General features: G+C 37.2%; 1 protein-coding gene and 1 pseudogene across 11 annotated transcripts in view; both read right to left on the bottom strand.

The window, feature by feature from the left end:
• CHD9 (chromodomain helicase DNA binding protein 9) overlaps window positions 1-15976 on the bottom strand; it is a 265800-nt gene that overhangs the window by 19375 nt on the left and 230449 nt on the right. For 6 of the 10 annotated variants that reach the window (XR_004261956.1, XM_032255720.1, XM_032255721.1 and 3 more), the window contains 6 exons: window positions 15651-15870; window positions 11970-12172; window positions 5213-6118; window positions 3770-3933; window positions 2111-2383; window positions 1211-1379 (listed from right to left, as the gene is read on the bottom strand). Coding sequence is in view for 9 of the 10 variants with exons in the window: in XM_032255720.1 (XP_032111611.1) it covers window positions 1211-1379; window positions 2111-2383; window positions 3770-3933; window positions 5213-6118; window positions 11970-12172; window positions 15651-15870 (1935 nt within the window). In the remaining variant the exon portion in view is untranslated. The remainder of the gene's footprint in view (window positions 1-1210; window positions 1380-2110; window positions 2384-3769; window positions 3934-5212; window positions 6119-11969; window positions 12173-15650; window positions 15871-15976) is intronic. The other 4 variants (XM_032255723.1, XM_032255728.1, XM_032255722.1 and 1 more) reach the window with 3 other exon arrangements.
• On the bottom strand, window positions 8558-11963 carry LOC116534935 (annotated as a pseudogene). Its single transcript, XR_004261957.1, has 2 exons — window positions 10781-11963; window positions 8558-10469 (listed from the first exon to the last, which is right to left on the bottom strand). The product of XR_004261957.1 is annotated as a pachytene checkpoint protein 2 homolog (transcript).

Raw genomic sequence — 15976 nt, 5'->3', positions numbered from 1 at the left:
ATTTATAATACAGCGTTATTTCTTCAAACTGTAGTAATTCCACACTGTGCACATGCATAGTAGGAGTTTTCAAAAGTTTTCAGGTATTGCTTGGCAACTAGACTTAGTAGAATACTGAAGTACAGTCTTTAGCTTTATGCACAAGGAAGGTATAAAGGAAATTCAAACTCATCTGCTTGAATTGACAACTAGCACTTTAGGTATGTTGTGGTCCACACATTAAGACTCAGATGATATTGAGTATCATTCTCCATTTTTTTTTTAAATTTTCATTCTGAATTCTTGACATCATACTTTTAGAGGAACGTAGATAAAGTACCAAGATAAAACAAAAACAGACTGGGCATGGTGGCTCATGCCTGTAATCTCAGAGCTTTGGGAGGCCAAAGTGGGAGGACTGTTTGAGGTCAGGAGTTTAGGATCAGTCTAGGCAACATAATGAGACCCTGTCTCTACAGAAACAAAATAAAACAAAAACAAAAACCAATGTCTAATGTATTCTTCAATGCCTACAGAGTACACAGCACATGGCAACAATTAGGTATTTGATAAATATCTCTTGATTCATATTGCCAAAAGATTAGAAGAAATACAGACAGTTTGGAGGGGAGATCTCATAATTGCTTTCAAAATGCTAACATTTACCATGTAGACACAGGATTAAGTTAATTATGCATTGCCTTTTAGACAGAACTTCGATAATGGAGGAAATCCTATAGCAGGCAAAATTTACTTCCAAATAGAAGAATTTTCTGACAATTTGAGCTGCCCAATAACAAAAAGTGCTATTTAAGGGACCTTGTTTCTGTAAGCATTCCATGAGGATGAATGATTATCTTTTAGGGACTAGTCATAAATAACTCCTGTATCCTACAGATGCCTGGACTGTACAATCTCTAAAGTCTTTTTAAAACTTCTAACTTTTTCTACCAATCACCATTAATTTGTGATACTGAAATGCAGTTGGAAATTTTACCTGTATGAAGCAACTTGACAAAATGATGTTTCTACCTAACTACTCAAGGCTTCAAAATGTCATGTTAAAAGTTCCAAAAAATATTTATTAAAATTTAAAATTATATTGATTACTTTACAGGCTTAAGAGGTTCCAACAAAGGAAAAATAAATATTTATTTCACATACCTATAAAAGAAGATTTGAAAATAAAAGAAAATATTCATAATAAGACAATTATTACTTGCATATTCACCTGATACTGGTATGGATTTTGGGAAATTGACAAGGCTGGTCTCTGATGCACTTTGAAGCTCTCGAAGCCGAGTGAGGTATTGCTGCTGCCCCAGGGCACCATCTTCACCATCAAATGATCTCTTCTGAGCAAGCCCTTGCTTCTGAAATGTCAACTTCAAACCACCTTCCTGTTAAACAAATACCATTATTAAGACAGAAGCTATTAAAAAAAACCTTATTGCAGGATATTAAGAGAAACTTTTTACTAAGAAAAAAATGAAGTAAAAATCCTGAAACATCAAAGAAGTCAATTTCTCATTCATACGTCAATCAAATAAAAACATTTTAAATCAATTTCTATAATACCGTCAAATTTTCTATCTTGAATGAAAAAAATACAAGTACTCTACACATTTTTCTGAGCAAAACAAGGTTTTATATGTGACTAGTACATTGTAACATTTTCAACTTTAGACATATATCTCTATGTACATTATTCATATGACATTTTGGAGGACATTACCTATGTTTTAGACACTAATCAATTAAGCTTCAAAAATCATTAAAAAATGAAACATTACTGATAACAGGGCATGCTAAATGTTTAAGACAGAAAGTGCAGACATACCATTCAAATACTATATAAAAGAATCAAAACAGTTAGAAATTGTCACACTGTTTAAGAAAGCATCTTGATTAGAACTATTTTCAGAAGCATAAGGAGAGAAACATATTTAATGATGATCGCTCTAGTAGAATATTCAAGCTTAATAACCTGGATATCAGAAAGAAAACAATCCAAATACCAAGAAACAGGTATGTGAAGGAAGGAAGAGTAAGAGCAGGCAGCCATTTGCAGGAAAAGCATGCTGCACACCGCAATCGCAACCAGGCCCTAGGGCAATAAAAATACACATACGTCTTTGATTTTCACTGTAAACTCCTTTTCTCGTACATGCTTCTTCACCTTTGACATCTGTGTTGACTGATCATGTTCTTCTTTAACACTGACACCCGGGGGAGTGGGTACACTTGGCTCGCTGTATTCTGTAGCTGCTCCAGGGCTGTCCAGCAGTTTTGTGGTATAGAAAGAAGCCACTGTATTCGCATCGTAACTTCTTCTAGCTGAAGGCCACTTTCCTTTCAGGACTGTTTGACAAATACTGTCCAACCGATTGATCATCACACGATCCTAGAAAAGCAGGCAACGTCAAAGTATAATTTTAATAATTAGTTCAGACCTTTGGAGATCAAATAGCTAAATAGTCTTTATGGATTTAACTGTGGTTCAACATATGTGTATGTGCTATGTATACATATTCTCACATATATTAAAATTCTGTAACAAGTTATTTCAGTACAAATTCCCTTTGGTGAAGTTCAAAAATATTATATCATAAGCAGGTGTGGTGGTTCACACCTATAATCCCAGCACTTTGGGAGGCCAAGGTGGGAGGATTGCTTGAAGCCAGGAGTTTGAGACCAGCCTGGGCAACATAGCAAAACCCTGTCTCTGCAAAAAATTAAAAAATTAGCTGGTCATAGTGGTGCATGCCATGCCTGTAAGTCCCACCTATTCGGCTGACTGAGGTGGGAGGATGGCTTGAATTTAGGAGGTTGAGGCTGCAGTGAGCTATGATTGTGCCACTGGTACTCTAGCCTGGGTGATAGAGTGACACCATGTCTCAAAAACAAACAGACAAAAAATTGTACCATAAAGATAGTTTTATATTCTTTTGTTTTTATAATTAAAGAGTAATACAGATTCCTAATAAAAAGTTCAAACAGCTTAGGTGTATTAGAATATGAGAAAACCCTCCATTCTTCCACTTCCCAACCTTATTCTCAAAGGTAAATATTGCTGCACTAGTCTAGTCACATAATAGAAGAAAAACTGGTCGGGTGAGGTGGCTTACACCCGTAATCCCAGCAGTTTGGGAGGCCAGGGTGGGTGGATCACTTGAGGTCAGGGGTTCGAGACCAGCCTGGCTGACATGGTGAAATCCTGTCTCTATTAAAAATACAAAAATTAGCTGGGCATGGTGGTGGGTGCCTGTAATTCCAGTTACTTGAGAGGCTGAGGCAGGAGACGTGCATGAACCTAGGAGGTAGAGGTTGCAGTGAGCCAAGATTGTGATACTATACTCTAGCTTGGGTGACAGACTAAAAAAAAAAAGGGAGAAAAATTGTAATAATCTAATCTTCTACTTATATTCTTCCTCCAACAAATGGACATGTATCTAAATAAACTTTTCTTTCTAGGTTACAACTGGCTACAGTAAATTTCTTCAAGGAGATTTAATCAAAAGCACCTATGTCATAAAGATGCGCTTTAAGGTAAACTTGAAAGTAAGGATTATCTTTTACTCTAAACATTCTAAAGTTATGTTGAGAAGCATACACATTAAAGCAGAACTATTTGCCTGACAGTAGTAATTTACACTTTTGAAGCTAACACCAAAATGTCATCCTACATTTTATGCTGACCTATTTTCCGCATAGTAAGATTATCTATCATTGAAACAATATAGGAAAATACTAAAACATGACTTATCCCAATAAGAAATTATTTCTTTACCTTTGGCCAATATGAGGCCGCCAGCATATATCCACCTTGTAAGATATAAGCAGACTCTGGTGTCCCATTGTTCATCTGAAAACTATCCTGAGTCTCATCCTGGGTAGTGCTCAGTGATGCGACGCTTTCTTCATCATAGGCTTTCATGTGAGTGGTACTTTCTGCTAAGAACAATTATAATAATTTTTTAAAAAGACTGCATAACATAGTTTTATAAAGAAAGATCTTATATAATTATTCAGAAACATCTGAGAAAGAAAATGTTAGAAGTAAAAACAAATGATAAAAAAGGGAAAAAATCACCTAGAATATAACGAAGTACCTATCATTATTATCAAGAGACAGGGTCTTACTGTGTCGCACAGCCTGGACAGAACTCCTGGGCTCAAGCAATACTGCCTCTGCCTCGCAAGTGGCTGGGATTACAGGTATGCACCACGGCCAATTCATTACCCATTATTTAAAAAATGAATCCTGATTGGTAGAATCATCTGGACTGGCAGAACTAGAAATACCTGATGAGGGTACCATAATTCCCTTGATGAGGTGACTCTTGTTACTCTTAGAACTGAACATGTTCCTTGCGGCAATTCTGAAAGTTAAGCCTGTGGAGTTGTTACAAGAGATCCTAGCTCCTGCTCATGTTAACTGGCTTCATTTTCTTGCACCTGAACTGTTGAACTGCTGCAAGGGCTTCTGCATAAGGGAATCACCAAACACTGTTCTACTGATAAGCATTTGCCGTGGCTGACAAATGGCCTATGATACTCTTATTGGTCTGTTTAAGACTCCTGGTGACTGCTATATAATATTATCTTTTATTTGTTCACTAATCAACTTGTTCCTGGGAAAAATATAATATTCAATTTAAGACAATCACAATGAAATAAAACTATTGTGTAAAATTTCCAATTCAACTGCCTGATTAATCTACTTTGTAATGCCTTGAATACTGAATAGGGGATTTGTATCAGTAATTCTAGTTTTCTTCTCAACAGTGCTCTCCTAAGAAAATCTGTATATATAAAACTTAAGTAAACAGGCTGGGCACGGTGGCTCACACCTGTAATCTCAGCACTTGGGGAGGCCAAGGTGGGCAGATCACCTGAGGTAAGGAGTTCAAGACCAGCCTGGACAACATGGTGAAACCACATCTCTACAAAAATACAAAAATTAGCTGGGCATTGTGGTGGGTGCCTGTAATCCCAGCTACTTGGGAGGCTTAGGCAGTAGAATTGCTTGAACCCAGGAGGCGGAGGTTGCAGTGAGCTGAGATCATGCCACTGTACTCCAGCGTGGGCGACAGTGTGAGACCCTGCTCAAAAGAAAAAAAAAAACCTTAAGCAAACAATTTTAAACATTCTTAAATTACCTGAATCGAGTTCTTTTCATTTTCACTTGAAAAGTTATCTTAAAAATGTAAAATTATTTTATGCATAATACCTCGTTTTTGGGTTTCCTCTTCATCACTGTCGCTTTCTTCTGATGAAGATGAAGAGGAAGAGGATGAGGAAGAGGAGGAGGAGGATGAAGAAGATGCTGAAGAACAAGATGAAGAAGAAGAAGAACTAGAGCCTGATCGAGAGTGGGAACAAGAGGAGGAGGATGATGAGGAAGAAGATGATCTGGAAGAACAGGATGATCTCTCAGAATCTGAGTCAGAATCAGAACTAGATTCTGATCCTCTTTTGTGGCCTCTCTGTTTCTTAGAAGCTGGGTTTGGAGTTAGGGGTTCCGTTCTGGCTGCAACCATGCGTCTGTCTGTGTCACTTTTTCCACCAGATTTCTGGTCTCCAGTAGCCTGTGGTAAAACACCATTCTTTGGACTTACAGGCTCAGATTTTATTAGGGTCCTGGTTTCCACAGAAGACATAGATTCTTCTTCAGAAGACTGAGGCTCCTCTTTAAGATTTTCACTTTTAACTTTCATCTCCTCTATAATAATACCTTTAGCATCTAGGAGCCTAGGTAAAGAGGTAAGAGGAGAAGCAGAAAGTGCTACTTGATATTGCTGTAAAAGTGGGGTGGAAGTCTTTGAATGAGCCATCTTACTTTGACTGTAGTTCCTCTGAGCTGCCATAAATGAGAGTTCAGGATCACGAAGAATGTGATAGTCTGTTCGGCTCACCCCGTGTTTGGCAGCACCAATAAGCAAATCCCTGTCATGAGGGCCACATTCCCACCAGACTGGTAAGTCTGGATTTGGATGGCAAAGCTTCAAGCGTTCAAACAACTGTGGATGTCGAAGGGCCTGTTCCCGTACTTTCCTTAGAAGTTCAATGCGATACAAAGTCCTAGAAGCACGTTCTTCTGTGATGGGCTGGATAAAAATATTTGGATCCACCAATTCTACATATTGAAACAAGGACAAGAATATTAATCTCAAAAACCCTTTATAAATAATTGATTATAAACAAATTTTTCTACACTTATAACAATACTATTTCTAAAACGTGCCTCCATGCAATATCACTGTATAGTTTCCAGAATTTCTTTTCAGTGAGGAGAAATTTAAGTTTTACAAGTAAGTACTAAAAGTTATGTAACATAAAACACTGGATGTTAATGTAAAACATAAGATGATTTTGGAAGTATATCATTATAACTGGGAATTTTGAGAAATTCCCCATGAGCTATGCATTTAATAAATTTGTCTTAAAGATACAAATAATTGCTCAAACTTACTTATAAATTAGAACTGTTCAGGGTTCTTTTGGCTTCCCTGGGCTGTAATGTAAGAATAATTGTACTGGGCCACACATAAAATACAACACTAACAATAGCTGATGAGCTTAAAAAAAATGGGAAAAAAACCTCATAATATTTTTAAGAAAGTTTACAAATTTGTGTTGGGCTGCATTCACAGCCATCCTGGGCCACGGGTTGGACAAGCTTGTGTTGAGTGATACTCCATAAACAAACGTAAGCTGGCATATCTCAAACTGCAAAAGGTAACAGGGCATTGCAGTCAACTCACAAAAGCAACAAGGGCTTTCTCAAGTTTCTAGGGAAACACAGGCACATCTTTCAAACTGTACAAATTACTAGCTTGAGATAGGTCAGTTTCAACATAAGCTCATGCTACATCCGCTTTGATAAGGTTATGCCTTTGCAAAAGTGGGTTACTGACACTTGGGAAGTGCCCAACAGGTATGGGCTTGCTGAAATAATGCAGGGACTAACATAAGCAGCACCTAATGCCAAATATGGAATAATCTGAGCAACAAATAAAGACAATATTGGATTGTAACCTATAGAATAAGTATCCATGAATCCATACTGATATGAATAAATAACTGATTAAACAGATGAGAGAGAGGAAAACCTTCTTCTTCATCTCTCTCGTGTGCAGAATTCCACAGAAAAAACTGCTGTAGACAAGATTTACTATTGGCAGATACTAAAAATCAATGGGTGAAAGTCTGAGAAGAAATAAGATTTGTGAAGCTTAAGATATTTGTTAATTATAGTAATTTCACACTGGCCAAATGCAGCATAAACTACCTTAACCACACAATTAAAGTCAACATCATCAGTAATAAGACATACTGCCATCACCAACCCCTTGATATTACATCCTGAGAACACATCATTTCTGTGGCACTCTTGCCAAAAATTCATGACCTCAATCTAGTCATGTAAAAACACAAGACAAACTCAAATTGAGGGATACATGGCTATATAACTGATCAACAGGTTTCAAAGTCATAAAAGCAGGGAGAACCTGTTGCAGGCTGCAGAAAGCTAAGGAGAAGGAAAAACCAAATACATTGTAGGATCTTAGGACAAAAAAGGACATTAGTTAAAAAACTGGTAAAATCAAAATAGATTATTTAGTTAATAGTATTATAGTAATGTTAATTTCTTGTTTTGATAATTATAATTACTCTGGTAAAATGTTAACATTAAGAGAAGGAAGGGTGAGAAGATAGATGGAAAACTCCTTGTACATTGTTTGCAATCTTCTGTAATTTTAAAAGTAGTTTAAAATCAAGGACCATGCAAAAATCAATATGGAGCAGGAAACAAAGTGGGAAGTACACAGTCTACTTCTAAGATTTGAAAAGTTATACAGTGTCCAACCAGTGCACACATCTGATTAGTAATTGTGGCTACTTAAGAAAGAAATAGAAATATTTTCTTTCAGTATGTTATTATGTCTTTAAACAATGACTAGATTGTGAGGACATAAATACTTATTGAGTTGTTAGACCTAATTATTCATTAGACAGAATGGTTAGGTAATTCTTTTGGCCTTGAGTGCTGTGAAAAAAATTACTGATATTAAGGGCACTGTAACTGAGGAAATTTGAGAAATGGTCTGAGTTACGTAGAACCTCAACCTCACTCACATTTTTTTAAACAAAGTACTAATATACAATTTATTTTATACTTGATCTTAGCCAAAAAACTAAGAGAAGCAATTGAAATTTATTTTAACTTGAAATAAAAGCAAAAACATAATATTCTTTAAAATACACCGATTATTGACCCATTTATTTTACATTTTATTAATGTGAATCATCATTTGAGATGTGAATCATGTTTTGTTTCTTTTTCTTTTTTTGAGATGGAGTCTTGCTCTGTGCCCATGTTGGAGTGCAACAGCAGTGATCTCGGCTCACTGCAACCTCTGCCTCCTGGGCTCGAGTGATTCTTGGGCCTTAGCCTCTCAGGTAGCTGGGATTACAGGTGCCTGCCACCATGCCTGGCTGATTTCTGCATTTTTTGTATAGACAGGGTTTCACCATGTTGCCCCACCTGCCTTGGCCTCCCAAAATGTTGGGATCATAGGCATGAGCCACTGTGCCTGGCCTGAGATGTGAATAATATTATTGAACAAACAAAAAAATGGGAAGAAATATCCAAGCAATGCATGTGTGCTGCACTGGTTTATGAAGGACATCCAGCATATATCTTTTGAACATGGGTCTGTACTCTTCCTACAAATGGGACTATGTTTGATTATTATGAAAGAACACTTACCTAGAATTTTCTCTCAATTTCTATTAACATAGAAATAGGTTTTTCTTATCCATTAAAAAGTCTCTAAGCCATTTTTGCATTAAACAAGCTGACATCATAAAGCCACTGCCACTTTCTAGCTAGAGTGATATGTACATTTTTGAATGCTATGATTACATGCTTATTTAGTGGGATACAGTTCTCCTGCTTCTATAATACCTATGTTAATCTTCCTTTTTTAAAAAAACCAAACTTGTGTAGCATTTTGTGTCCATCAATTGGAAGCAGGATGGAAATAAACACAATTAGACAATTCTTAACAAAGAGACCGACAATTTGAATTATCTTTTAAAAACAGTGAAAATGACAAGCTATTTGTCTTCTAATATGAATTTTAAACTAATATAATATAAATTTATAAAATTTTAAACTAATGTAAATATAATACTTGTAACAAAGGTTGGTGTTATAGCTTTCTGGCTTGTAGACAGATCTAAGCAAATTTTTACAGAGGGGATTTCCAGAGTGGGGGGTGTTGTGAGGCAAAGTGATGTTACTTACTAGTTGTGTGCTCTCCACTAGAAAGCTATGGAATGTGAAGCCCAGGATCAAATGTAAGCTGAAAGCTTCTTTCTCTCTTCAAACTGCTTGTCCACGGCCAGAGAGAAGGCCTCGTGTAGCCTGGATGTACAGTGTATGAGCCAGAAAAAGGAGTTTTCTTAGGAACTGGCCATGGAGGCCCTCAATCTTCTTTGAAATGTCACTCAAAAGGAAGCTCAATTTTGACACATTGTTTTCAGTGAAGCCAATCATCTCCAGCTTTTGAAGGATTAATACTGCTGAGGAGGGTATGACTTGGCACTTGACCAGTTCTTCCAAAGAAAGGTAAATTTTGAAGATGGCTGCTGCAGAGGGCAGACTGATATACTGCTTAATATCAGACCTGTCCATAAAGCCCATGTCAATCTTCACAATGATGTTGCAAGTAGTCAGAATCACTACATTAAAAATGCCTTTTAATCTGATTAATTTGGGTCAAGACAACATTGACCATGCCAATGGCACCTGATGGCTTTCATTATGGGTGGCTGTGAGACTTTCCATCTCATCAATCAGTTAAAATGCCACCAGAGCATCTTTATAATCAATCAAATCCTGAATCTTCTGGAATGTCTTAGTTACCAGCTTTTCCCTTTCAGAAAACCACTTAGAAAAGAGCCTATGGCTATTTATTTCAATTAACTGGCCATACCAATAGCAGCTTGAAAGTTTAATTGTCAATTTCTGGGCTAATGCTTTACATAGGAATATTTTTCCAGTTCTTGGAGGACCATGTAGCAGCACCACCTGGTTCCAGGTGCTGAGGCTGCTGTTGACATTCTTGTCTGAAAATGATAAGGTTGTAATCACATAATCAAGGTGTGATTTGACTTCCACATCAGACACTAGGCTGTTCCAAAGCCCATGGAATTTGGCTGCAGGCAGAACCCAGTGATTTGCCACAATTTTATCTTCTGTCTCTTCCTCCAACTTTTCACTGCTAGGGCCATCTTCACTCTGCTGGAAGATGTGAAGTGCAATAGTACATGCACTCAAATCAATGAGCTACGAGTCTTTAACCTTTAATTCTGTGTCAACAATACAGACGAGCATATTCCTGGTCAGAAAAAGTTCATCAAACTCAATCCATGTATAATCACCAAACACAGTATTATGTTTGGTGAGTAGCTTTCTGTTTATTTATTTTAGGGACAGGGTCTTGCACTGTTGCTCAAGATGAAGTACAGTGACATGATCATGGGTCACTGCAGCCTCGACTTCCTGGGCCCAAGTGATCCTCCTGCCTTACTCTCTCAAATAGCTGGGACCACAGCCATGCACCACAACACGCAGCTATTTTTTTTTTTTTTTTAAGAGATGAGATATCCCTATGTTGCCCAGGCTAGTCTTAACCCCTGGGTTCAAGTGATTCTCCCACCTTGGCCGCCCAAAGTGCTGGGATTACAGGCATGGGCCATTGTGCCCAGCCTGGTGGGTATCTTTCTAACACTCAGCTTTAAGTCTTTTTTTTTTTGCAGTGTTGCCTCTGTGCTGATGCACTCCATGTGGACTGTCCATGACTTGGTCATACAGGGCAGTGCTTGCTTCGAGTTGCCCACGGCCTTCCCCATGGTTCCACTGGAAGCAGCGGAGTCCTGGCCTGAGCCTGGCCACCACCACCTCATGCCCCTGCCTCAAATTTCCTTACTCACATTTCTGAGGAAACCCACATTTTAACTGATTATTTAGTAATTAGTCCTTTCTCTTTGAAAACTAGAATCAAAAGTGATGAATATATTCATATCACTATATTATTGATGGGAATGAAAATTTAAAAAATGAGGGCCTCTTAGCAACTATAAATGACACAATATTTTGCTTTATCTGTCATTTTAGACTCATTTATGGTTTTCCAGTAGACCTGAAAACAGATGGAAACCTACTCTGAATTACCTGGTAATCAAGTGATTGGCTACTCTATTTACAGTGAACTAACAAAAAATCTGTTAGGAAATAAAATTAAAACAAGTAAGGAAATCTTTTTACTATAAAACAAGAATAGCAGGCCATTGGGTTTAGCAGTCAGAAATCATATACAAAAAAGAATGGAGACAACTGCTCATGACATAGCATTATTGAGAGGAACTGCTGATAGGATGAGGTATGTCTCTGGGCTTTGAAGACAATGAAATGCATCCCAGAACAATGCCTTAGTTAAGTTGCATCAACAACTCTGTTTAGTTGTCTTTTGTGAAGATGGCCCTGGGAGATCTTTTCTAGAAAATTCTTCAAAATGTCTTATGAGTTGGGGCTTCATTCCTTGCAAAATTATTCAGGTAAATAATCCCTTTAGCACAATTCTTACAAGGTGGACTGAAAATATAGGTTAGTTCTGTTTAACAAAAGCAATCCTTTATCTTCCACCACCTCCTACTCATACATCTATCACTAAACTCTAGTTATTTTCTTAAAACTCAGTGTATACCTTTATTCTCTTTAGATCTTATTTTAATAGAAGGATTAAAGAATAGGGGATCTTTAAGCATAGTTTATTTACAATTCTAAAAAATTACTGACAAGTTGAATTAGATAGTATTGAAATTTCACACGAAAGAGACAAAACTGGAGATTTCTGAGTTTTAGTGATTTTTGCTTCTTTGACCGAAACAAGGAAAAACAGAAATTTTATACATACCTTCTTTGGAAGGAAGACGACAAACCCTCCGACACATGGACATGAATGCGTACAAATATTTCTCCAAACTATCATCAGTTTTCTTATGTAGCCTAGCCATAGCTCTAAATTTTGTCCAATCAAATTGGCCTCTGTCAGGGTCAAAAACGACTCCAAATGTAGATACAACCCTATAAAAGTCAGCTTCTTCTCTTCTTGTCCATCTATTTTGAGTCAGATTAAAGAAAAAAACACAGTCACTAAAATTAATATTACTAAATATAATAACTATAATACAAACTTAAAACATTTTAAGTACCCAACATTATAGAATTAAATACAAGTTTTTTAAACTTGTATTTAATGCCTTAGAAAACATTTTTAAATGCTAGTTAACTCATCTATCCAACCACACTTTTTTTTTTTTTTAAATTTACTTTTAATAGTTAACAGACATGTGCCTGTGACACAGCTTCAGGAGGTTCTGATGATGTGTGTCCCCAAACATACTTTTAAAAATATACACTATTCCTTCAGACAATAATGGTGTTTTGTACTTTTACTATGTGAGAAAATAAGCACAGGATACAAAATCATGTAAGATGATTCTGCTCTTCAGGAAAAAGATAAAATATTTTCAAACACATTTATAGTATCAGGTAACATCTTATATTTGTGTGAGTTAAATAAACCAAAAGTTTTAGGAGGGCACAGAAGGCAGAAGGATCAGTTCAGACTTGACAATCAAGAAATGTATCACAGAGTAAGTAGCATTTCAGATTGGATAAAGCTAAGGTTCAGGAAAGCTAGGAAGAAAGCACAGAGTAAGCAAAAAGGAAGAGCTCCATATTGTAGGGGAAGGATGAGGATTCCAGATAGACAAGGATATGGCTTATATTGGGGACAAAGCCAGATAGGGTTTGGGCCAGATTATGAAATGCTCTAAATGCCTGGGTAAAAGTAAACTCAGTTGAAAGCTCCTGATACTTTGAGATTGTAATATTACCATAATGCACCACAGATTTGCAAACCTCAGTGCATGTGTAGAACCTTTTCCTTGCTTAACTCACAGGATTGTTGTGTAAATTGGGAACCAGTCAAGTCATTAAATCTGGGTGATAAGAATACAAATGGGAAAAACGATTAATTGAAAGGCTACCCAGGACACAAAAATATGACAGAGTGCCCACCCTCAAAAAATATACAATTTAGAAAGACATAGAAAGGAAAAGATGAATGTCATTACAATATCTTATTGTGACAAATGAGTAGTTTACTTAGATGAGTTGCTATGTGAGTACAGATAATAGAGAGAATACTGTGAGCTAGACTGGTTAAAAAAAATTAATAGAAGAGGCCAGGTGCAGTGGCTCATGTCTGCAATCCCAGCAGTTTGGAAGGCAAGGCAGACAGACTACTTGAGGTCAGAAGTTCAAGACAAGCCTGGCCAACATGGTGAAACCCTGTCTCTACTAAATATACAAAAATTAGCAAGGCATGGTGAATGCACACCTGTAGTCCTAGCCATTGACGAGGCTGAGGCAGAATTGCTTGAACCCTGGAGGTAGAGGTTGCAGTGAGCCAAGCTCACAACACTGCACTCCAGCCTGGGTGATAGCGGGAGGCTCCATCTCAAGAAAAAAAAAAAATTAATAGAGGAAATGGGCCATATGCTGAGTTCTGAAAGGTGGGCTATGTGTGAAATAAACTGGTAGCAAGGGTGTTCCAGGTGACAGAGACAATATATGCTAGGGTATGAAGTCAAGAATAAGGGCACTCTGGCTGAGGGAAAAGAAGCGGATAAAATTAGAAATGCATGCTAAAACCTAAAATGAAGAGACCTTCAAACTTAGGCTTAAGAACCTAACACTTTTTATCTATACTAAATAAGGAGCCCTTGAATGTCATGATAAAAGTAATATTTTAGGAAGATTAATCCAGAATCAACAGATGGAGGGAAAAAGATGGTCACAAATGCCTTGTCACTCTTCTCATTAAGTGGTATTTCCCTTTCCCCTAAATCTTGACATGCCCTGTGGCTTTTTGTGACCAACAGAGGGGGGCAAAAATGACATTTTGTTACTACTGAGACTGGGTCATAAGAAATCTGCAGCTTCTTCTGCCTTTCTACTCGGAATGATCCCTCCTGGGATCTGAGCTACCGGCTGGCAGCTAGCACCAACTGTCAGCCATATAAGTGAGGCTACTGTGGCTCTTCTAGGTATCTCAGAAACATAGCCAATAGCATACAAAGGATAAGAAGTACCTGGGTCAACTCAGAGAATCAGGAGAAATAAAAAATTCATGCTGTTTTAAAGCATTGTGTTTTGGGGTAGTTTGTTATGCAACAATAAATAACAAAAAACAGTGCATTTACAGAGGCAGTAGTATTTGAAAATTATGACTAAGATAGCTAAAATCTTAACTATCAGACTAAATTTTAAGTATGATCAATGTGCTGAAAATGAAACAACAAAAGAACCATATATCTTCCAGAGAACATCCAAGGACCCAGGTAACAAGGAGGTCAGGTTATGCCAAATATAGCTATTCTTTCCCATGTACTCTATTCCTTTTAAGAAGTTAAAGCTTGTGAAATGAGAGAAGTTTGCCTGTCTTTTTAACAAGGTTGCTTGCGATTTGTTTCCTTTCACTTCAGTAGTTCCAAGTGTTTGTCTTCTGAATAAAGCAATGTATGCTTTCCATACATTTTTATGTTTCATAAAAGTCTGCATGTAAAATGTAAAATACAGTAGAATGGAATTTAATGAACATAAACTTTTGTTCTATTGATAATTCCTTTTTTTTTTTTTGAGATGGTCTCACTGTCACTTAGGTTGGAGTTCAGTGGTATGGTATTGGCTCACTGCAAACTCTGGGTTCAAGCGATTCTCATGCCTCAGCCTTCCAAGTAGCTGGGATTAAAAGTGTGCACGACTACACCGAGTAAATTTTATATTTTTTGTAGAGACGGGTTTTGCCATGTTAGCCAGGCTGGTCTTGATCTCCTGGCCTCAAGTAATTCACTCGCTTCAGCCTCCCAAAGTGCTGGGATTACGGGTGTGAGCCATGGTGCCCGGCCAAGGATTCAATTCATGAGTTTGCTCTACAACTTCACTTTTGTGTTTCTGTTTTTTGAGACAGTCTTGCTCTGTCACTTAGGCTGCAATGCAGTGGCACAATCACGTTTCACTGCAGCACGCACCTTCTGGGCTCAAAAGATGCTCCCACTTTAGTCTCTTAAGTGGCTGGGACCACAGGCATACACCATCACACCTGGCTAACTTTTGCATTTTTTGTAGAGATGGGAGTCTCGCTTTGTTGCTGGGGCTGGTCTTAAATTCCTGAGCTCAAGTAATCTTCCCACCTTGGCCTCCCAAAGTGCTGGGATTATAGGCATTAGCCACTGTGCCCAGTTATTATTATTATTTTTTAAATACCTCAGTGTTCCTAAACATGACAAAAAATGATTAAAGTATGGTTAGTAACTATAAGACACAATAACTTTTATCAGTTTTACCATACTTATATATATATAAATGTGTGAGTATATGTGTGTATGTGCACAAAGTGGTCTGCTTTGATTAACATTCTATGTATGTTCTCCACAAAGCGTGATAATCGTACACAAGGCAGACAGGCTTTAGAATGAAAAGCTATATTCACATACAACATATTAAAAATTTAGTGTTATTGTCTTACCTTTGCTGTCTTTCTATCTTGGCTGCCATTTTAGGATTAAGAGTGGCTTCCTCATAAATAGGCTGCATTACACTGGTAGACACCAAGAAAGTTGGTTGTATCTGTTGAATTTGTCTGTTTTTATTAGTACGCTGGTATGCAGTGATGAGACGCCTCAAACGTGTGGTTAAAGCTGACTGAGTAGGCCAATATACTTTATCACCCTCCATCAGTTGACCATCTATAGTTAAATAAAAATGTCAATAGTAATAATAACTAAACAAATACTGTATGAAACTCACAAAAGTAGCAACTTTAAAATTTTTTAATTCAATCTGATTATGTGG

This window comes from Sapajus apella, unplaced genomic scaffold, assembly GCF_009761245.1.
Source record: "Sapajus apella isolate SASKATOON/1434 unplaced genomic scaffold, GSC_monkey_1.0 scaffold90, whole genome shotgun sequence".
Lineage (NCBI taxonomy): Eukaryota > Metazoa > Chordata > Mammalia > Primates > Cebidae > Sapajus > Sapajus apella.
The sequence above is the reverse complement of the archived record's forward strand: the minus strand, read 5'-3'. Positions and strand labels throughout refer to the sequence as shown.